This window comes from Echiichthys vipera (genome assembly GCF_963691815.1).
Source record: "Echiichthys vipera genome assembly, chromosome: 12".
Taxonomy (NCBI): domain Eukaryota; kingdom Metazoa; phylum Chordata; class Actinopteri; order Perciformes; family Trachinidae; genus Echiichthys; species Echiichthys vipera.
The window spans coordinates 21,777,510-21,801,982 of NC_139837.1; the positions used below are offsets into that span (position 1 = coordinate 21,777,510).

The following is a 24,473-nucleotide window of genomic DNA, read 5'->3' on the forward strand; positions in this document are numbered from 1 at the left end:
TACATTACTATAAATTTGTTGAGAATTCTATATTTGAACCTTGGCTGTTGTTACCAATTGGATCTTCATTAAATAGACTAATAAATATTAATGTAATGGAGAAAATAAGGACATTTTGAGGGATAGTGAAAATGAATCAGATGTTTTATTAATTGTGTTAATAAATTGTCAGCTTGGTTGCGGTGATGAATTGGCCAGTCTCCACTCAATATCAGAATTAAAGTGTTTTGAAAATGCGTTGAGAGGGCGAAGTAGCACATTAAGAAAATGCCACCAGCTGTCCAAAACTGTAGCTCATGTCCTCAAAAATGATTATCAGTCCTGAAAGATTGTATTTTTTAAAGTGTTGCTATTCAAGAGATCTAACACTTCTGTTCTACATAAAAACTGGCATTACACGGTCGTTAAAAGAGTAAAGTCTGCTCAAATAGAGACTCAGCCTCAGTGCATTAGTCTCATGTAGCTCGACAATTTTGCTACTTTGCAAACAGAAGCATCTGGACACAAAGTTAACTGGAATCTGCCTTGAGCTTCACATAGTGGCCTTGTATAATAACACCACAGTCCGACAGAAGGAAAGTTGATAGTCTTATTATTTGTTGCAGCCTTTGTGAGCAATCAGACAGCAGCAGCCTTGTTATCAGCATGGAGCTGCAGCTCCTGCTTCTGTTTGTTTGTCTGTTTCCATAAACTGCAAGATTGGAGGGGATCATCAGCCGAGCATTTTTGGTACAGTTTTTGTGACTCCGTAGGGACCGGGAATCACAAAACAAAATCACATAGCAAAGGGCATTTACGGTAATACAGACAGCTAAAACAAACCTCATGTAGTCTGTTGCAGGTCACTTTGGCTGGAGAGAAGTTGGTTTCCATACCTGATATGTGACGAATAAATCTCCATTTTTTTATATCGTCCCCACCATTTTTGCTGTAAAGGCCCCTACATATAAGTCGAACCTCGTTGCCGCTGACCTTTCAAAAGCGCAACCAAGGAGATGGAAGCTTTGATTGTGATGTTTACGTTTCCTAGGCCACCAGAGAACGACATCAAGCCTGTTAGAAAGATGGAGGAAAAACTTATTGTGTGTCCGAGTTTCCCAAACTATTTAACGTTACATTAAAGTCGTATCAAGATCTTGGAAGAAAATGTAATGCTTGGAGGTTTATAAGCATCACACAAGGTCTGTGAATAGGCAGTTCACGATGCTAATGCTAATGCTAACGTTGATTTAGCCGTTTACTGGGTCTCTGCGCCCAACCTCGCGTTGAGCCCAGGACAAAACACTTATCAAGTGAAATCTGCACTCTTTCCCTGTTTCTCCCAATTATTTATATATTTTATGGTCTTTAAGATTCGTTTTCCTGTGATCATGAGGAAAAATTGCTGTCATTCTGTTGAAGTGACCAAATAATCTATCTTCTATCCCATTTCTGTTAACATCACAAATGTTTCTTACATCCTTTGATTTTGCTCATGACATACTGTAACTATTCGGGGATCTCAAGAAAACCATCTTGTCCTATGAAGAGCAAGACATTTGTCTATCTACTGTACATATTTTGCATATTTTCATAAAAACATGGTTAGATGGAGTTTAAGAGCCCATCTGACGTCTGTTTTTTTTTCTTTCTAGCTGACCTTTCCTCTCAGTCTGCTAAGGATTGTTTCCCTTTGTTTTTATGTCTGATACATGAACTTTTCACAAATAGAATAACAATTTCCTTGTTACTTTTTTTATCACTGTGGGCCTGAGGAGGTTTGGTTTTAAGACACAATGCCTGGTTGTATGAAAGTATTGGGAGGGAGTTGGTGCTGAGGTTAGAGCTCATCGCATCCAGATGTGGAATGTGGTCTGAGTCTCGCTGCTACTTCTGCTGATGAGGCAGGAATTCAGGCCACATTACCAGCATTACCCACAGTGCTCCTGGAGGGTTTGTTGGCTCATATTATTGAGAGATGCAATGGGAAGTGTCCACTTGATAATTCAAATGAAGGAGCATCACTAACCTACCTTGCATCTTCTATAAGAGGCTTGACACACTAAGCCGCTAATCTGCCTGTTTGGGCCATTCTCGGAGCGCCATCTGACCGTGGATTGTAGTTTTTACTGTGTGCTCAGCACTGTTGACTCTAGCGGGACCTTGCCTTCGACTGTTTTGCTGAATCAGGGACAGTTGAGCTTTCTGAATGGCTATTTATCCTAATGAACCCAGTCTAATGTTTCAGTCCCCATTTCTGTGGATAAAAACCTAAAGAAAAATGACGATCCCATACAACAAAACTCTGAATTATGTTTCCAGTCCTACAGGCCTTTCAGCCAGGAAGCCTTTTCTAACTTGGGCATGTTGTGAAAAACTGTTTGGTTTGGTTTAGGTTCTATTGACTTTTGGGAATCATCTGACTTTCAACAGATTTTCAATCATCTGACTTTCAACAGGTCAAAATGTGTCTAATACTTTAGTTTAAGACGAAATGTCTTCAAAACCAGTGACATTCCAGTCCACCTCAGCTGTGCTTAGTGTTTATTTCTAATTACATGTTTAGCATGCTATGCTGAAAATCTGTAAATCATAAATAAGTCATAGAGTGGGGTTTTTACCTACACTATATGTAAAGTGTCTTGAGATAACGTTTGTCTTGAATTGAAAATGGTCATGTCGAGGTGGTAACCCAAGATTTGCAAAAGTCTTGCGACATGGTTACGGTTAGACATTGAACTTGAATAGTTAAGGTTAGCTGTTACGGTTAGGTATTAACCTTGAATTGTTCAAGTTCGATTGCTGCAGTTAGATGGTTGTGGTTAGGCATTGAACTTGAATAGTTAAGGTTAGCTGTTACGGTTAGGTATTAACCTTGAATTGTTCAAGTTAGATTGCTGCAGTTAGATGGTTGCGGTTAGGCAATGAACTTGAATAGTTAAGGTTGGTATAGGTTGTCAAGAAGCAAGTCTTGCAGTAGGTTGATATGAGGTTTTGCAATGCATGTCAGCATGATGACGTTAGCTCAAAGCACCGCTCTGCCTAGAAGTACAGCCTCATAGAACTGCGAGAATGACCCTATTTGTTTTGTTTCTAAATGTGTCAGGGTGCTGAAGCTCTCGTCTTCATTTGCTTGTGCATCAAGCTCTTGTGGCCCCTGTAGAGGCCCTTGAGCCTCACAGCACACTCCTCAACCAAAAAAGGAAGCACCTCCGAGCGATCTATAGCCTTAAATACCAATATGTTTGGTGAGTTTAGTGCATCGCTAAATCCCACAGTCGACACATTCCTACGCCCTTGGCACCAGTTTTATTTCAGGGAGTCTCTTCTGCGTGGCTCTGATACCACACAGCCCCTCAGAGACTCGGTACATGCTGGATAAAAAAGGTTGATAGCCTACTTGTCTTGTAATTTCAGCCCGGTCCTGCCTTGTAGGGTGGTTTCTAGCGATCGAATTGTTCCACGGAAGACTTTGTAAGCTCAGAAGAAGGCAGCTCAGAGAGAAAAATGTTCCTATCAATTCCTCAGTGGATGAGGGAGGTGGGGGTAGATGAGGAGATGGTGTCATGCTGGGATGGGGTGGAGTGTTGTGATTTCCTGTTTTTGTAAGATGGGGAAGCAGATATGCAGTCATGCTCTGCAGCTCTGGAATGGGACTGTTTATACAAATAAAAAAAGAAGACTCCCACAAACTCCAAAAAAGCAGGCAGTGCATTTGGTCATGAAGATGTTCATACACTGTTCTGTGGCTTTTTATAACAAAACAAGCTTTCCAGCAGACATCTGTGTGGGACGGTGCTTTTGGAAACTGGGTAACAGAATCTGCCCTAGTATGTGGGCTTCACAGTGTAGGCTGCTGTTTTTGTCTCTGTTGCAGTTTCTGCATTCAGGCCTACTTACGTGTACATCTGTTGTTGTCAGGCTTTCTCATGAGTTGCATCACGACCCACAAACACAGGTGCACGTACATAAATAGGAATGTTACTTTTTACTGCAACGTCTTCAAAGATTACTTCTCAAATGTTTTCAGTCAGCGGAAAGTTTTTACATGAACCGTTTTCATAGAGCTGGGCAGTAATTCAATATGAAAATGTCTTTCAATAGAATCGCATTGTGATCACATCATATAGGAATATATCGTGATGTACAGTTACCTGGTCCGAATTTATAGCTCACAAACTATTTCAAGGGAATATAATTTGAAGATTGCAGTTTTATTTTCACGTCACACTATTTTTGTGAATACATACAAACATCGTCAGTGTATAACTGGAAAAAAATATTTATTTTTTTCTCTACAATTACCCTTGACTTTGCATTGAAGTTCCCTAATAAAATGAGAAATGCTTCTCATTTGTCAAGTATTTATTTCACACTAGAGTATGTATTCTTAGTTGATTAGTTGACTAGTGGGCTGTTTTATTCTTAAGATTTCTTAAGTTGTTAAGTTGTTAAGATGTTAAGTTTTTGTAATGCTGAGAATTATCTCCAAGAAACATCTGTCCATTAAATCCACTAATCCAATAGTAATAGTTCCTTTAATAAAATACAGATCTAACAAAAACAGACTTTACCCGGTGATTATTTCATATAAATTATTTATTCATTGAATTATCAGAATGCATGCTCTATATACAGGTACATATGCTGATATATAACAAGAAATGAAATGACCTATATTGCAATAGAACATTTCTAAGTCAAATAACTTCAACACACATGAATCACAAATTTGCATGTTTTAGCTCCATGATCTTCTAAAAAAAAAAAACAAACAGAGGTAGAGGCAGAGAGGCAGACTTCCTTCATGAATAGTGCCCTAAATTCCATTCCCTGCATGGCCTATGGTACGATGATGGTAGTAGTAGCTTTAATACTGCAAAAGAAAACCCTCACACCAGGTCCTGTGTTTGGAATTCGAGCCCCACCTTGGCTACAGGGAGTTGGCTGCTGAATCAGGAGGAGGTCTGATACTATTGTTGGAGCATCGATGTGAAACTTGAGTCCACACCCAACAGGCATGTGAGGTAGAGGCACTGGTTTTTACAATTGAGCAACAGCTTTTGTCTTTTTTGGATGCCTCCAAACAATTAAAAAGACACGACAAGTTAAGAGTTAGACTTCTCTTTATTGACCCCTTTGGGACGACTCCCGCAAGGAAATAGAAATTCAGGATTTGGTTTAGTGAAATGCTCCAAAGTTAATATCCCGATTAAACTGTAGATGCACTTGCTTCAGGGGAGTGTCACTCATTCCTACGTCTTTTTAAAGGCTGTGAATGATGTGTGGATGAATTAAAAAATTTCTGATGGTTGCTCATGTTGCACATTTGTTGTTTACTCATTTGAGATGTAATGTTGGTTGTTCCTGTGGAGCTATAAAAAGTAACTGCATTCCTCTCTCTCCTGTGCTCCGGGCTCCACCTGTTTGTTGCTTGTGGTTCTCAGTGTTTCGTGCTGGAAGGAGTTCGTCTACTAATTGTTTTCACTGGCGTTCTCCTTGGGTGTTACCGTGTTTTCAGGGCTGCACTCGAGGTCAAGACGAGGATGATTGCATAACAGCCTGTGCTGTGAATTAAAGGACTTTGCATTCATGTATTTGCTAGAGAAGGGAACTAATCTGTTTCTCTTCCTATAAAATCAAGAAACTATGTTAGAACTGAACAGGACCTGGAAATAAGGGCTCCGGGTTTAGACTAGGACTGGGTGGTAATTTCATATGATCATTTATCATCTTTCAGTGGACTGGTATTGTGATTAAATCATATACTACCTCAACATTTTCAGCACATCTGATGTCATCTTGAGTTTACAAACATTGTGCACTAAAATTGTCAATAAATTGATAAAATACTCAGTATTTTTCATTTGCTAAGGCTTAAATTCACACAGGAGTTTCTCAAATGGGGGTTCTAGTGCACCATCAATAATATTATTTATTATTGTAATATTTTAGTATTGATAAAAACAAATATGAGCATCCTTAAAGCACAATATTAATTAACAGTTTATAAAATCACATTTTGGTTGAGAAGAGAGAAGATGACCATTCTGCAGCCTTAATTTAGAAGTGTTTGTGTTGTGCCCTGTGTTCATTTTCTGCCTTGTCGAGTTTCTGCACAGTCATACTGATGGTAAGAGGGGGAAAAAAGGAGGAAATCTTGTGGGGGGGAAATAAAAAGCTCTCTGGTTTTTAAGATAACTGAGCAGTTAATGTGTGAGGTTCCTTTCTCAGATCCTTCGCACATCAGTGGGTTTGTTTCAGTTTCTCGTTTTCTTTCATATCTACTCTTTGAGGTTTAAACCTCCGTTCTTGTGACTTTTCTTCAGTTGCACATTTCCACCGCATGACATTTAGGTTTTCTTGTTGACTCAACACACTGGGGCCTTTTAGTTGTTTATGAAGCAGAATTTGGGTTACTTTACCTCCTGGAACATCCTGTTGTTTTGCATTTGTGCAAAGCTACATTTAATTGCATTTAATTGAGTTAAAGTGAAATTCCGGTAAAAAATCATCTCAGGGTCTTTTTTAGGGAAATTAGGTCATCAAATAAGCCATTGAGACAATTTTTTTAGTATATGAACGATTTTCCGGAGAGACGCTAACAGCCTGCTGCAGCTAACACGGATAAACTCAGGGCGGTGAGTTGAACGCATTAAAACACCCTTTTAACCACTAATACTGCTCCAAAAACCACCAAACCTCTGCAGTAGCATGAGCAGAGTTCTGGTACATTAACCGAGGCACCAACAACGTAGTTTGTGAACATGGAGTTTATTAAGAGTGTTTTGAAAGACTTACCTACTGGCCCCTGTACCAGCTCCTCCATTCAAGTCAATTATCAAAAGCAATCCAAAGGGAAGGAGCCCATTGATGATTTATTCCAGCAAAAGACATTGGTAATAGATTTGAATGGAGCAGCTGGTACTGGTGCCAGTAGGTAAGTCTTTCAAAACATTCTTTTTATAAACTCCATGTTCGTATACTTATTCACGTGCTTTGGTTAATGTGTCAGGACTCTTCTCATGCTACTGCAGAGGTTTGGTGTTATGTGGAGCAGTATTAGTGGTTTAAAACGGCGTTGTAATGCGCCCAACTCGCTGCCCCAAACTAATCTGTGTTAGCCGCGACAGGCTGTTAGCGACTCTCCAGAAAATCTACGTTTATAGTTCATACACGAAAAAAATTGTCTCGATGGCTTATTTGATGACTCAATTTGCCTAAAAAGACCCTGGGATGATTTCACACCGGAATCTCACTTTAGAGATGGATCATAGATTCATTTGAACCCTTTTGTGAAATTTGTGTGGGTGTGTGTCACTCAGTGCCCCAGAGCGTATTCATGAACAATAGAGAAAGGCACTGTGGTGGAGGTGTGAGGTGAAAATAGCCCCGTAGCACAGGAAGTGACAAAATAAAAGCAGGTGGTTAGTTTCAGGCCCAGTTTTCAGTCTTTGCTCCCTGAACTGATAACTTCCCGTTGGCAGCACCAAGTGTCAGAAACACATGTTAACTGGGGGAATTTTCTCAGCCATACCATGTTTTTTTGTTATTTTTACCGGTCACAACAGAGCAGACGAGACTTTCCCATGAGTCACAGTGTGGTGAAGTTGTTGCCGCGGTTACGCCCACCGGTGCACAGCATTTCTAAGAACTGCTCCTCTGTGCCCGTCAAGTGAAGGAGCTCACGGTCCTATTTCTGTAGGACACTCACTGTTAAACTGTTCAGTCAGAGAGGAGCATTGTTTTACTCCATTGTTCTTGTTTACCCGCTCTGATGACAATGACGAGAGGCCTCCCCAAGGTATTGTGGGATGTCTGGACACACACAGACTTGTGGTGCATTAGTAGGACACGCTCTTTACCCTGTGTGAGGACAGATTAGCCCCATTCATGATAACAATACAGTCATTACTTCACACAGTCATTATTTAGTTGAGCATTGAGTGAAGTGTTCCAATTAGGTCGTAAATTGTAAAAAAATGTGTCCATTTGTAATTTAATACTTTTCCCACACTGAATCCTATTTCTATCATGTTTATTTTTAGTTATTTAACCATTATTGCAGTGAAGATTTCAATGTGTTGTGAAGTGGGAGGGGCTCTTTTTTCATATTCTGCACTCCCTTTTCTTTTACATATTTCCCCCTAAGTACAGCCTCAGCGACTGAATAACATAATTCAACATAATAAGTCTGCCGTCTATTAATGACACCGGCAAATTATTTCAGACAGTAATAAAATGTATTTATCTTCAAATTAAAAGCCAGTCACATAGACTTTCACTTAATTTGGCAAGACATGGCTCCAAATGTTGTTTTTTCCTGCGACTAGTAGACTACTGAAATTTTGGTAGACCATTGCTTGCCAAAACACCCACATCTTTCGAGTTACTTAGCATAGAAAAACAGTACTGTTGCAGATAATGTAATGATCCTGAAGGTTCTGAAGGTATTTAATGGTCACTTCTACACACTAAACTTCTGTTAAATCCTGTTTTGTGTTTCATTTGTTACGGCAGGCAAGTAGGTGAAAATGAGGCGCGGTGGTGAATTCAAAATGCTTTGTCTGTGTGGTTGCTGAATTCCTCTTAAATTTCAGACTGAATTCATTTAAGCTGCAGATTGTGTTATCTTTCTCTCACCATTAACGCTGCATGTAATAGAAGCTTGGTGATTGGCTCACTGAAATGCACCTAGTAGGCAGAATAGCCTCTCCAACCCACAACTCTAGCCAGGGCAAGAAACTCAGTTTGTTAGTGTTTTTGATCCATTCATGAAAGTCAGAAAAGAATGAAAAATGTCCACCAAAGAGCCCAAGGTGGTGCGCATAACACAAATACATTAAAGGTGCAATATTAAACAGAGAAAAGCAGCAGATATATCATATTTGAGAGGCTTGAACCAGTAACACTTCTGCATTTGTGCTTGATAAATGAGTTCAACAATGAATTTCTTTTCTTTCCAACAACTACTGGATTAAATGTTGTTCTCTGTTGCAGGTGGTACAAGCTCAACTCTAAGACGGGGAAGAAGGAGAAGGAACGAGGAGACATTCAAGTCACCGTCCAGTTCACCCGCAACAACCTGACAGCCAGCATGTACGACCTCGTCATGAAGGACAAGGGCGCCTCCACCTTCGGCAAGCTGAAAGAGCGCATAAAGGGGAAGAGGAGATGCAGCGACGAGGACTCCGCGTCCGCCGTCCTACCGAGTGGTTACGGGTCCCTTCACCGGATGCGGCAGCGGTTGCCGAGTGATGGGGGCGGGGAGGAGGATTACGAGGACGACGAGGGGGGCGAGGCCCGGCGGAGCAAGATGAGGACCTACTTCCTGAGAGGGAAGCTGAGGAAGTCATCAGATACGCGTTCCAGCACATCACTGGGCTCAGAGAGCAGCGAGTCGTCATCCCGGGGTGGGAGCCTCAGTCCCACGGCCGGCATCAGCGTGGTGGTGTCCGACCTCTCCAACTCACCCAGCAACAGCAGCAACCTGACAGTCGACATCAGCCCAGGTGAGCAGGAGGCCTCGTCTTCACTCACTGAACCATATACGACTGTTATGTCATCCATCCTTTCCCTCAGTCGACACTCTTACGTTCAGATGTGATGTAATCTTTAGTGTATGAAATGTCAAATAATAGTATAAAAATGCCCATCGCCACTTTCAGTCCAAGGTGACATATTAAAGATCAGCTTTGTGTCTAAAACCCAAAGATATAAAGAAATGCATCAATTTGAGATTTTTTTCCAGTATTTTTGCATGAACAATTATTAGAGTGAATCCAGTATTGAAATAATTGCTGATTATTTTCCTGTCAATCAGTTAATCTGATTAATAGTTTCAGATCGACGCTAATCTTCTGCCTCAGCTTTACAACTTTCAAGATTCAAGATTCAAGATTCAAGAAGCTTTATTTATCCCAAGGGAAATTATTCTGCAACAGTTTCAATACAAAGATGGGAAAGGATCAGAGTAACAATAAGCATAAACATAAATCAAATCAAAATAAAGCTAACGTAAAATAAATCAAGCAATTAACTAAGTGTGACAGAGTGCAACAGACATCGTGGTTAAGCGTAGGTATATACAATATACAACAATACGCACTGTTCAGTTTAGCAGCAGATTGAAATGAAATAAGTACAAACCAAAGAAGTGAGAAGGAGCGATAAGTTATAAGTGTTAAAAATGTTAAAAATGTAGCAGCATTTCCTACAGAACTAAGTGACAGTATGGCACAGTGAAGTGTAGCAGCATTTCGTACTGAAGTAAGTTACAGTAAGTTACAGTAAACCACAGTGAAATGTAGCAGCATGTCCTAAGCACAGGCAACTTTAACCGTAACTAAATTTCGCGGTAATTTATGTCAAATGTATTTTGAAATAAACCACTTCCTCAAAATTCTTTCACGTCAGTTCACTCAGTGTGTGAGAACTGCATAAGTCATTCGAGGTTTAGTTTGTGTTCTTGTTTATAAAGTCACTTGTCACTTAAGTCTGAAAAGGAAGCTCCATTAAAAGATAGATGGATGACTGTGAAGATTTCAGCTTGTACATGTTACAGGAGCAGTAAAACAGGAAGATGCCACTTAAAATATAACTCACTATAACAAGCTAACATACTGAAATGTGTGCATCTCCTGTTATAAAACAAGATGATAATGTGCCTGCAGAAGATTTTTTGTAACTTCGGGTGAAAATCCCACCTGTGAAGCGGCTGTATTTTGACTTTATGGAGACGTGTGCTCTCCCGAGTGCCGTCAACATCGTTAACTATGATCGGAGAGATGCTGCAGTGTGAAGCACAGAGCAACAAGTCTCATTATACTAGAAAACAATCATTGTTACACCTACTGTGTGTCTGCAGGTGATGCTTATCCATCCTGTGGTGAAGATATTGTCAGTCTACTCCATTGAAAGGCTTTATGCCCTAATTAAGCGGATTTAAGTGAGTGAGGTCATTGATTATCTGCGTCCCTTTTTTCTCACGCTCTCTCCTCTCCACCTCTTTTCATTTGCCTTGTTATTTCAGAGCACACAGCAGACACGTCGTCCTCTCTCAGATGTGAGTTTGGTGACGATGAGCCCGGTGAGATCACTATCTCGGTGCCTCAGCCCACTGTGTGCGTTAACGGAAGCCATGCCCACGATGTCCAGCCCCTGGACCCAGGCTCAGGAAAACCTGCAGGTTCTTTAGGCCTGGGACTGTTGCAGAAGACTTTGCCTCTCTCCACATCTCTGCAGAACCTCAGACCTTCCACGGACCTCCCCAAAAGCTCTGTCGGAGATGGTCGTCGCTGGTCTTTCGACAAGCCCGGCGAGGAGGAGAAGGCTGCCATAGCGGCGGCCCTGGAGCAAAGCGGGCCCATGCTGGGGGATGAGGAGGAGAAGCTGGGACAGGCCGCTCCGCCCAAATCTGCCTCCTCCTCCTCCTCCACAGTAGAGTCGGAAAGCCAGGGGAAAAAGCAGAGGAGGAACTTTTTCTCCCACGGAAGGAGTGATCCTGCAAGGAAAGGGCAGTCCAAGGATGAGTCTGAACACGCCACCGCCGCCAACGAGGAGAAACACAAGGGATGGTTCGGATCTAAGGACTCAAACAGCAAACCCAGGTGAGATACACACTGTAATCACACACTCACAGTGGGGCGATAATTCACTATGATCATGAATTGTCATATATCAAGGTATCGTGATACAGAACTGATAATACCAAGAACATACTTACTCAAAGTTGTCAGGATTAGTAATCTCGACCTGGACTGCCATCATTCGTGTGGTGGTGTTTCCATAAGTGACAAGACGGTTTGTTCTTCGATCAACTGTACAAACAGATGGTTTAGGAACACACCGTGTTAACGTTAGCTCTGTAATGCTAATTAAATAGCCGCACTTGCACCATGACTTGAATACAGCATACTATCTATGAAACATACACTAGATGCTAATCTGGAGCACCGGGAGGATTCGGGCCGTGAGGGTCGATGTTTTACAGTCTATGAGCATGGTACTGTGTTGAATATCAGTTTAAATCAGAGTTCATAAATGCTGCCTGTACTTCACTCCCTGAGCCATTGTAATATCCGCGGTAATAAACGCGTTCTGTTAGCCTAGCTCCCAGGCGCTGATGCAAATGTTGCTAATTCAGGAAACGTCAGCCAGATTGACGTATTCCCTCCCCCCAAAGACACATCAATGCCCTTTTTTGTTAAGAGGAAATGAGGAGGAGTCAAAGTCTGACAAGATGGCGGCTCCCGTAGGCGAATACGATTGGATCAAGTAGAGAGAAGGGACCTCGATGGAGAGGCTACGTCCATTTTTTATAGCCCCGCTGGTTATATGTAGATCATTACCGGTTTTCTTTTCACTAAGAAATAGTTAAATTACCCAATTTTCCCTTTCGTGCAATTGGTGCTTTTAATGAGTCTGTTTTTGAACTTTAGACGGAGACAGGCTAGATTTTTCCATACGTTTCCAGTCTTTATGCTAAGCTAATAGCCCCCTTACTCCGGCTACTTAACACAGAGACATCTAACTTCTAAAAAAGATAAGCCTGTTTCCCAGAATGTTAAGATATTCCTTTAAAGTGTAGTATTCACTGTTTTATTGGTTGCAGTAAAGAATATCTTTTGTGTCCTCCGATAAACATTACAGAGGGTTAAATTGGAATAAAATTGACCAAATCACAACAGGGTTACATTTCTGTATCTTTAGTCAGAGAAGAAGCATTATGTTGAGAAGTTCTTAGAGTTTTTACTTCCTGTGTACCTGCATGGCTGCTGGAAGTTGTCTCCAGCTCTGAACACGTCCAGTCTCTGGTTACAGCAGGTATCTGCAATGCAGATGAAGGAGAGGAGCTGCTCTGGTGAAATAAACTCCTTGTGCACGGTTCAGTGATAATGTCATTTTCATTGGGAGGACGATGATGTGAGCTGGAACAATATTTGTGGTCGTCTTTGTGTGGAGAGGGGAGGGAAAGAAACGACCCCATCTCATTTTATTTCCACTTGTAACACAAGCACTTCCTTTGGTGGGTAATTTATCTGGAGGGTGTCACCGGCTGCACTGTGCTGCTCACTGTTGTGTTGAATTGCTCCTGCAGTTTGCATTGGAGTCTTATATAAAATAAATCTTTAATTTAGGTCTATAAGAACCCTTAAACAGCTGCCTTTTTATTTTCATCAATTTATTCAACCAAGACAAAACAACAACCCCGGTATCGTAGTGTTTGTATCCGCGGAGCGTAAACAAAATATTGGACTGATAAGCACCTGCTGATCGAAGGGAGGTCAGCTATTCTGGACCGTAGTACACTCAACACCTTTCTGCCAGCTCTGTAACTATACTTTTTCACGGCCTACACACTCACATGCTTTTATATCCTTAGGGAAAATTGCCAAGTTGGCACCAGCGGCACTAAGTAATCATTACACCCAGCTGCATCAACTTTCCTGCAAAATATTACATCATAAGCCAATGAATGTGTGAATTAATTTAAACAATTAATGTACCTTTCTAATTAATCTGACAGTAAGATTTAGTTTGTAGACAACAGAAAAAGATGTTCAAATTGCACCAATTAGTATTTTTTTTTAACAATGAATTAGAAAATACCTGCAATGTGAAAGGGGTCATTAGTAGTAATGAACTCACTGTATTTTTGACTCTGCTGTTCCCCTCAGACTCTACGGAGCGCTTTACCGTGTTTTAATTTATTGTTTTCCTGCCTGCAGCTTTACTGTTTTGGTTCAGTCTGTCTGCTGAACTTGCACATAAACACAGTTCGAGACTAGTTAGTGGAGCATTTATCAGCTAAAGATACAGATGTTTCCCTGAGGAGTTGGCTGAGACCAAAACAGAGCTAATACTGGACTAATCGAAGGTCGAAGAAGCTACAAATGAGCGCCGGAGTTGCTCCGTTTCTGCTGGATAATAAAGAAAACTTCAATTATAATCAACAAAGCTGAAAGAGCTCAATTAAAATAGGGTTTAAAGGAATACAAAGTGCCGTACATTTTGAATAAACGGGGTGTAACAGAAGCCAGTCTGTAAAAATGTGTCATTAAGATGTGAACTGAGACAGTAAAGGAACTGCAGGCCTGTAGTTGGGCTGTGTGAACAACCCACAATAATCAAAAGGACTGTGTGCCCTTCCTTTCACAGCCTGGTGGTGTCACCTAAACTAGAGCCAAGCACTGACCCGCACCCACCACCCCTTCCACCCAGTCACGACCCCCGGGTGCCCTCTGTAGATCCCACCCCTCTGGTTTCTTCGCTGCATCACTCTAACCCCTTTTGCCACTCACAGACCACACCACCTCCCATGTCCCCCTGCAACCCTTTCTTCTCTCCTGTCAAGCACAACCCTTTCTATGACCACATGCTAACCGCTCAGCCCCTAAAACCTTCGCTGCCTCCTCTGCCCTATCTCTCCAGTGCCCGGCCCCCCATAGCTCAACTCTTTCCGCAGGCGAGTAACCCTAACCCCACCATGGACTCCATCGTTGGCACCGTTGCAAAGAGCGGAGTGATGGCCAAAGCTGAGAAACAACCGCTTCCTCCGGCTCCCATCGAAGGGGAGAAACTTTTAAAGTTGTCAAACCCTTTTATGTCTGCCTTGGAGATGGACCCCGATTCAGAGTGGGACGAATCCTTTGAAGCGTTTGCAGCTGGCAGGCTGCAGTCTCCTGAGGATCTGACCACAGACTGCAAAACACAGCAAAACACACCCAGTGACCATCCACTGGAACACTGCAGTGATAAAGGAGCAATACTACCCATAACAGACCAAAACACTAATGTGAACCACTCACTACATCAACAACCTTGCACAGTATATGAAGCACATAAAGTCACCAGCCATCTTGACACATTTGCACAATTTCTTGAGACAATCCCAGAGCACACAAGCTTTGAGAGTGAGAGCACAGCTTTAAACACGTCCGCCAACTCACCAAAACTGGATGCTTGCACTGAAACTAATCAAGCTAACAGCACTACTAACACTAATGATTTAACCGACACTAATGTGCATCAAGCCCCCTGCCAAGCCTCGTCTGTAAAGCTCAACAGCTGCTCCCCAGATCCTGGTTCTTCAGGTCTCGGCAGTTCAGCAGAAGAAGATTTCCTATCCTGTTTCTCTTCTTATTCGGACAAATTCTCTGCATCCTCCTCCGAGGAAGCGGAGGCACAGAACCTTGAAAGCAACACCCTGGGCTTTGAAAAATCCTCTTTTGAAAAAAATGCAAAGCCCTCCGAATCAGAAGATGATATTACTGACACGTCCGGTGATCTGTCTTTAATGGATGTAGCCCAGCACTGTGTTATTCAGTGCAGTGATGGTGATGAAAAGGCAGATTTAAACGGTTTAGAGGGGCCAGCGGCACTGCAGTCCCCAGTGCTCGATAACCAGCAGCCTGTGATCGCTGCGAGAGAGACAGGAAGTGAGGATGCAGTTACTCAGGTGGCAAACCCTGACTTGTTACGGGAAATCTCAGAACTACCGCCAGTCTCTTCACAGCCTGACGATGAAAATGGAGAGAAACTTGAGGATTTTTCAAAAGTGTTAAAAGATTCCTCTGTACCTGTGAGGAACAATATGGATGTGATGACAAGTCCAGATGATGAACTCTTCTCCACACACCCGTCGTTTCACATCATAACGTCCTCCCCTGATGCGAGGCAGAGTTCGTCAGACACTCCCACTGAGAGAACTAGTTCCAGAGGGCCGGATGCAAGCCAGCATCCCTCTATACCATTTGGGCTTTTTGGTGATTTCCTCAACACCAGTTACATTGCGAACAGTCCCAGCCGAGACTTTGACGACACACTGTTGCACACTCGGGCGTCCGATCAGAGCACCAGCAGCTTTTTCCAAAGCCTTTACGTCAGCACCGACTCAAAGCTCTATCAAACCTGTGCGTCTCATCCGTCCTCCATATGGTCCAGCGGCTCGGAGCCAAACGGGACGCTGCACTCTGCGAACTCGACTCTTTGCGGTGAGGCGAGTCAGATTCAGACGCCTGCTGATGCTGTTTTGGTCCAAGAAGATTCCACCAACATATGCAAGCCATGTAATGAAGAAACCAACCACACCAGCCAATCTGAAGAATCCTTCTGTGGAGCCGAGGACAAGACGGCTTTCATAATAGATCCAAGTTTCATGATAGGTGATAACTTTGGTTTACTCCCTGTGGCACCGACAAGAAAGCTCACCGAAGGAGGTGTGGAAAGTCACCATGTCGTTTTAGGTGACATGTTCTTGAAATACCCTCAAAGTGCTACACTTTACCGCACCCAGTCTGAGGGCACACTGACACCTGCCTTTGACGAACTCCTCCAGCCCTCCTTTGGGAGCGATCCCGGTGCGATACAGAAGTCCTCCTCAGCTCAGCCTGACCCTGACCTCCCCTTTCTGACCACCTCTCCTCCCTCTCTAACCCCTCAAAGTAGCAGTTCCCCCGTAGCGTTCTGGTCCCTCCCTCCTCTTGCCAACGCCACGGCGAGGTCACCACCCAGCACGGCACACGCTGCAGCGCCAAAGCCAATGCTCCAGGAGACGCAGCAGCAGCAGGCAGCCAATCAGCAGAACAGGTGAGGTTGAAAGTGCTCAGTGAAAAGGGAGGATAGGAAACACCTTTTTTTCCCACTTCCTAGAAATGTCTATCCTGTCGTCTCTTCAGTCTCCCTCTGCTGCTCCGCTTCCGGCTGCTTTTCATCTGTGCCGCCGACTCTCAAGGGGATTCTCTTTTGTGGTGTGACCTTCTCTTTTTCATCACTTTAAGACACACACACACACACACACACACACACACACACACACACACACACACACACACACACACACACACACACACACACACACACACACACACACACACACACACACATACTGGTGTTAACAGGACTCCTCTGCAGGTGTCTTGTGTATGTCCTGGCTCTGTGGTAACAGAAGGGGGAAACAGAGCCTCGGGCCAATTAGCAGTTATTATTTTGCCCTGATTCCTACCCCACACACACAATCACACACACATACACACACACTCACTCCCTCCCTCCCTCCCAACACAACTACACGGATATACACATCAATGCCACCCCTCCCTGCAGGGCCAGCTAGTAGAGTGTAGCAACACTCATTTGTCAAGAATGTCAACCAGAAACCAAGTTTTCCACGAGGCAAAGAAGGTGTTGTTGTGTCACTGATGGCATTTCCTTTTCACCTCGTGGTATTAACACATTGAACACAAATCTACATGTTTGATTGCACCAGCACATGCAATTAGGTCTTTCAATTTTCACCAGTATTTCCTTTAATGAAGACTCTTACACGTCTCACCTTCTCTACTCCTGATCACTAAAATGAAGAGTTTCTGGGGATTTCAAAAGGTCGATCTGTAACATCCATGTCTGGTGCCATCCTGGAGGTCCACAGGACAATCTGTTGTGTTCAAATAACAGCTGAACCTATAAAACCTAAAGAAAAGTATACGTGATAAAGTTTGTGGTTGAATGAATGCAAGTCCCTGCAGTAAATAATTAAATAAGTGAGAAGATCCATCAGGTTGACCTGAACAGAGAGCTGGTTGTTTGTCAGTGAACTGGCCAGCAGGCAAATTGATTTAATTTAATAATTTAACAACGCAGCAGTGGCATAGTTTAGCCCGTGCAAGAAGGCTCTGGTATGAAAAAACAAACGCTCAAGAGAGAGACTAAAATAAGGGATGTGTTGTGTGTGATTTTCAGAATAAAAGCTCAGTTTTGATCCTTTTAAGGTTGTGACCTCTGTAAAACAGAGTCTTTTGTGACCTTTTATCACAAGCTGTGGCCTCACTCATTTTCACTAAAGAGGGATTTGTTCCTTTCTTTTAGAACTGATAAAGTGAAAGATTCCGGTATTTGAGAAAAAAAGCTTATATTTTGTTATTTTGTAGGAAAACATTAAAAGAAAATCTTTTTTATCATCTTGGGAAACCTCAGATTGATTTTAAGGTCGCCTGAAGGTTCCAAACCCAAGATTGAGAATCTCTTCTGTAAAATAATAACATCTGAGTTTGTATCTGTGTAACAACAAAAAGTGTTTGGTGGATAACTGTAGAGGATTTTATTATTTTAATAAGATTTAAATGCTTAGCAGTAGGAAAAGTATTATACCTTACATTAATAAAAACAAGTCTGAGTATCACCTACAGCCAGAAGCATGTTTACTTATTTTTTTTTAGCAAAATTTGTGTTAGTTGCCACTTTTACTTTGAAAATCACACGCCATGCTAACCATTCCCAGACTTCCCTTCTGGTACTTTTTAAATAAAAACAGACAAATGAAAAATAGAAGTCTATTCAAGTCCTCTTTTTTGAATTAATGTAAGATGAGCATTTCAGACCTGTTGCTGAAATATAATTGTCTTTTTTCACCCCCGCGAATATCAAAGAGCTTTCGACCTCCAGTATGGCAGCCAGTCACCTCAAAGTCGTCTGTGTAACACTAAAGGGCCACAGAGGCATTGTCGCATAAATTGGAAGGCCTGACCGTATACGTGTGCTTCTTGTTGTTGTCCCCTCCAGCCCTCACCCAGTGAAGCCCCTGACCACTGCCATACAGGCCGAGGAGAAGCGGACTGAGGGCCGGTCAGTGCTGGCCACCGGCCTGGAGAAGCTCAAGTCCAGCATCACCATCCACCAGGGGAGGAGCAGCCAGCTCAGCGAGCAGGAGACAGACAGGAAGAAGGTACAGTATAACAATGTAAAAAAACTGCAACACTGCCCTTCAGGGGCTAACAGCAGCCACTATGTGTTTGTATTTTGAGTTTCAATGAAATTAAACTTCTGCTAATCAAACAAAGTGCTTTCAATCAGATTATCCAACTCCAGCTTGTTTACTTTTTAGAAGCACAACAATAATGATTAATAATAACTTCATTAAACAGCAATAAGTGTAACAAATGTTGCTCAAATTGCTTTATGAGTAAATATATTTAGAGGAAAAACAAACTGGAAATTCGAGGGAGTAACAACAAAAAGGAAAAACAGGACAACCCACAGAACACCTGTCTTAAAAATGTGTAAGTAATATTTTAATAGGTGACCAATAAATGAGAGAGGAGCAGAGCAATGGAGAAATAAAGTTTATCAAGCTATGTGTGAACATGTACAGCAGCTACAGTTTTCAGTTTGAGAACTAATAAAGACCAGCAGAGGAGTCCCGTGTGTTGTAGAGTTTCATCTTAATAAAATGCTCTGAATAAATTTGAGTTCCCTCTGGTAAACGGTTAACTACGTAGTGTGTGTCTACGGCTTTTATTGTGAAAGGTAAGAACGGAGTAATGAAGCTATCTGCCCGGTTTTTGTCAAGGATGAAGTAGAGAAGTAGTTTTCCGTCTGCACACAGCAGATCTCTGTTGTTGTCTTATAATCCTCCGAAGTAAACAACACAATGAGATAAAATAACAACTTTAGCATGGGGCTAAAAAATAAGTAGACCTCCACATTATGGCACATTCAGGTTATTTATGCACCCCTATAACACGCAACACGTCAGGCTCACTGCGCACAATGCATTTACTGCCGTTGTGCCTTGTGCACGCCCTCAGTCGCTGACGCATCCTTCATTACATTGGTTCCCACAAAACTAATGGTAATGCGGGCTCGTTCCCTAGATGGCACCAAGGTTAAAAAATTCTGAATGGAACCGGTTCAAGAACCCGTTCCCTGTCAGTCGAAAAACACTATAAGTAGCTTGTGAATGTTCTCTTGTGTCCAGGTCATCGTTATCCCCAAAGCAATTTCAGTCAAAAGCCACTGGACTTGGTTATTTGTCTAGGAAGACGTTTCACCTCTCATCCAAGAGGCTTCATCAGTTCATGTACGCATCTGACCAGGCTGGGACTGGTCTGGCTATAAGTAGCTCTACTAGAGAGGTTGGGGTTAAGGGCCTTGCTCAAGGGCACTTCAGTGGTGGTAATGAGGGACACATTTATCCTGCCGGTTATGGATTGAATTGCCAACCCTCTGGTCAAAAGCTTCCTTCCCTAAACTGAATTACCTATTAAATTCTGCATCGTGGGTAGAAATCCATCTTTTCATTTACTTTGATTATCTAAACACTGTCATTTTGTTTGCATTTATGGATGACACTGATGTGTCCTAAATTATTAAACCACTGGATTTACTGTTTGAAACCTTCTTTTTGGGGTGAAATCTTCTGGTGCACAGGGTTACACGGTACTAAATTTTTGTTGTGTTTGGAATAAATCAGCATAACTACTGATCGCCACTACGGCTGAGCAGACAAACTCAATTTCATCAACAGGAGCATGGGCCCCCCACCACTGTGCTACACCTTTATTCTTCTTCCTGTCTGTTTCTGTGTGTCTTCAGTTGGTGACAGAAGGGGCCGGCTCGTACTACCACCTGAACCACAGTGAACTGGTCGCCCTGCTGGTGCAGCGGGAGGCGGAGCTGCAGAGGCACAAGGCGGAGTTCGAGCGTCAGAAATGTCTGCTGGCTAAGCGGGAGGTGGAGCTGAAGAAGTTGAAACCGCAGGTCAAAGATCTGGAGGACTACATTGACACGCTGCTGGTGCGCATCATGGAGCAGAAGCCCACCCTCCTGCAAGTGCGCTCCAAGTTAAAGTGACGAAAGGGGGGAAAAGGGTTCGCAAGTTCGGTTCACTCTGTCCTCCACAACAGCTCTTTAGTCTTTTCACTGCTATGCTGTCCTTTTTGATACAAATACCTAGGCACTGAGAGATGTCGAGGCGATGTTTTCCAGCCGGCATGCTTTACTGTGCTGAAACACGTCCTCTTGGAGGGCTTCAGTTCGGGCGGTACTGAATGTAGCGGGTCCTCAGGTTGTTTTCAGGTTCACACAGCCACTTGGTTTTGAGCTCACAGAGGAGAGCCCAGATGCTTCCATTTTGGGATCCTGATTGTAGAAACATTGATTCCTCCTTTTCACCTCACTTCACTTCTATCACCTTATCACAGAAGAGAGAAAGGGTAGAGTCCAGTCCATAACAGTGTATATCCAACTAGCTCCTCACACAGTAAAGTGTCTCAGCTCTGCAGCAAAAGGAGAGGGAACATCTTTGCCACTCTGGTGATTTTGCATGTTTCACATTATTAACCACAAATTGCGTATACTTCAAAACAATGCTGGCCATTTCTGTAGCATACCATCAGGTTTAGATTGATTTCATACCTTCAAGGCAGTTGCTCGTTTCACTTTCAGTTAAGCGTGAAACTCAACTTGCAGGGACTTGATCAGTGGACATTTTGAAGCATTTGTTTTTATTTCATAGTTGTGTTATGAAGGTAGTGATGCAATTGAAACAAGGGAACCTTTTCAAAATACTGCAAAAGTGCTCTATTATCTGAGCCTTAACAAGCTTTACTATAGGTCTGCAGCTAATGTTAATTTTACAGCTAAAAATCCAAAGATATTAACTCTATTGTAATGTAAGACAAAGAAAAGCTGCAAATCCTCAAAATCTGGGAAGATGGAAGTATTAAATGGTTGACATTTTTGCTTGAGAACTGGTTCAAACTATTAATATCTTATCAAAAACTGTTCATCAATCAATAAATGGACTGAAAAGACTATTAATTTGTAAATCTCAGGCTCTCTGTCAGGCTTTGGATTTTGTTCAAGATACGCCAAAAAGGCCCTGCTCACACCTGCTGCATTACACAATGTTAACTCATCTATGACAATATTTGAAATAAATGTAACAAAATGCAGTTTCTGCAAGTGGTTTTTCATGCTTAAAGCAATTTGGCTCTTTGGGAAGTTAGGGAGTTAGAGGTAGACGTGATTGATGCTGTTCTCATGTCTGTATTATAAACATGGAGATGCTGCTGGACAGACACTTCCTGGAGTCTACGCTGGTTTGAGATGCAACCTTATGCTGACAACAAAACAAGCAAGTCCAAGAACTCCACGAAATCACTGTGCCCTGACGCTCGGTTATTTCTAGATGGTAACTCAAGGTTTGCGAAATTCTGGCGGGATGTTTAAGGTTAGGCATTGAATTCGAATGGTTAAGGTCAGTGAGTCTCAAGAGAGTTTTTGCAAATCTGGTGTTACCATCTAGACACGACCCAGAAGCTGTTCGTCCAAGAAATACTTAGAGCACATAACTCCCCATGAAACCAACTCTTAGTGCTTTAGACATGATGGTCAGCAAAATGTTTTAACTTTGGAGAGAGCCAGGCTTTCCAGTCCTAATGCTAAGCTAAGCTAATAACCTCCTGGCTCAAGATTCAAACGTAGAGATTTGTATCAGTCTTTTCATCTAGCTCTCGACAAGAAATCAAATACACTTCCTAAATTTTGTGATACTCATGAAACGGTTGCTAAGAAGGAAGGAAATAAATCAGTGATCTTGGAGTATGCTTTGGGAAATAATCTGCTGCATTTTTATGAAGTATACACAATATTTGGTTAATTAAGTAAATTCATGCAAAACCACCAATCGGTTTCTAATATAGTAATGTACTTGTGGCTTTTCCACATGCTGTATATGTTGTTTTGGATTGACACTCTACAAATGTTCCCTAAAAACTATCGAGAGCTCTGACTAGTTTTTGAAACTACAAACCAAATGAGCAGTGTGAGAGTTCAGCCGTGTCGCGTGAACATTTCTGGGAACTGATGGTCGCTTCTGAATGTTCAAAAGTGTTCTTAGCCAGCAGGTGAATGGTTTTATTTTCCACGTACGATAAGTGCGCTTTGTCTTTTGCTTGCTCCTTCCTTTCCTTTCTTCCTTCTTTCTGCTCTATGGGCATGTCTTGAAATGACCCATAATGCTCAGCCACATAAGCTAACTGATTCTTGTATGGGTCACGGTGTTATCAGGTGAAGACAGTATCCACTCAGTATCAGATGAGCCATCACAGCGTCTCTGATCTCATGCTTCTGCCTTCCCACGTGTGTGTGTGTTGTCAACACGACTCCACTGCGGAGAAAATGCCTGCGAACATGCTGGTTCTTGACTCCCCTCCCTCAGTGTCTGTGTCACATCCGCTTCTGCTCAAGCACGCATATCGCTACTGCTTTCAGGTGTTACAAAGGGATATATACCGCATTTTACAGCATATATGCCGTATTGAAATGCCAAATGCTGCCTTAGTTTTGTTTGGTTTTGATGCTTGTCAAGAATCTAACACTTGGTTTTATTCGTCTGTGCAGGGTCTGAAGAAGAAAAGCCATCTCTTCACTTTTTTTTACTTCTTCTGATGCTTTGTTATAATATTGTTTAGATCACTGCACAGTAAAAAGTTATGCATACCAGTAGAAAATGAGCAGTTAGTGATATCCAGTGAAATGCCAAAAAAAAGCCTTGAAACTGAATCTATGGAGCAGATTGATACACCGCAAAGTATTCAGATATGATGCCACTTTTAACAGCGTTCGTGGATGTTCCTGCACTACTTAATCGTCAGAACATAACTCTACTGTTCCCGTCTGTTGATATCAGTATAGTTAGATCTTCTTTTCACCGTACTGCACTTTCTAATTGCTCTGTGATTTAAGCACTCTGCCTACTTTGACACCACAATGATGATTTGCCAGTGAGCTTGAAGCATACAAAAACATCCAAAAACCCCTTTGTCATCTCAGTTCTGCTGTGCATCTGCAATATCAAGTGCATAGATGACTGTAGAGACATATTTACATGTGACTCGGCACTTATGAAGCGCAAGAATTAAAGTCCTCTACCATGTCTTCCATTTTTATTTAAGTTTAAACTGATTGTCTTTTGTCCTCGAGTGTGTAGCCGGTGGAATGTGCTTAAAGGTATGTGAGATTGGAAAGTTTACAATTCGTGATGCAATTCTGTTTCACAAATTTTGTATATTTAATAAAGAATATTTTGTGTTTCTTGCTCACCTTATGTTTGGTTGTAAATCCTTCTTTCGGGTGTTTAAATTGATTCTTTGTTTACAGTGGGGTGTCATGTTTGTTTCTGATTGTAAACTGTAAGTTGGTAAAATACCTAACAAAAAGAACCTTAACAAAGACATTGATTCAATTTAGTTCAAAACACAAAAATGCATAAAGAATTCAAGGATAAACTGTATGCATTATGAACCTAGTGTATTGGTAACTCACACAATCATAGTTTGCTGCATCTAAATAGAAATTTCAAAAATGGACTGAAAAGATTTTATGAAATATATTATATAATATATAGTATATATTGTTATATATAAATATATATATATATATATATATATATATATATATATATATAGTTATAGTAGCTGTAGTTATAGTTATCTTAACTCCTGGTACTTATTTTATGTATTTATAAATGCTGTGATTACACATATTTTAACATAATTTTGTTTAATGAGTTCTTCAGTGAGGAGATTCATAATCAAGTCCAATTGGGAAAAACATCAATAATAACATCTGAAATGTGCCTGTATGTGATGTGATTTAATCACATCTGTACAGTGTGTGCATAGTGGCCACAGTGAAATTGATGTTTTCAA

At 41.8% G+C, this 24,473-nt stretch overlaps 1 protein-coding gene across 2 annotated transcripts in view; it reads left to right on the top strand.

The window, feature by feature from the left end:
* Positions 1-23,869, top strand: part of rab11fip5a (RAB11 family interacting protein 5a (class I)) — a 29,765-nt gene extending 5,896 nt beyond the window's left edge. Inside the window, exons 2-6 of one of the 2 annotated variants that reach the window (XM_083924387.1) lie at positions 8,980-9,491; positions 11,012-11,588; positions 14,140-16,569; positions 18,541-18,703; positions 20,353-23,869. In XM_083924387.1, the coding sequence (XP_083780513.1) occupies positions 8,980-9,491; positions 11,012-11,588; positions 14,140-16,569; positions 18,541-18,703; positions 20,353-20,610 (3,940 nt within the window). In that variant the 3' untranslated portion in view covers positions 20,611-23,869. The remainder of the gene's footprint in view (positions 1-8,979; positions 9,492-11,011; positions 11,589-14,139; positions 16,570-18,540; positions 18,704-20,352) is intronic. The other variant, XM_083924388.1, reaches the window with a different exon arrangement.
* Positions 23,870-24,473: the final 604 nt, after the last annotated feature.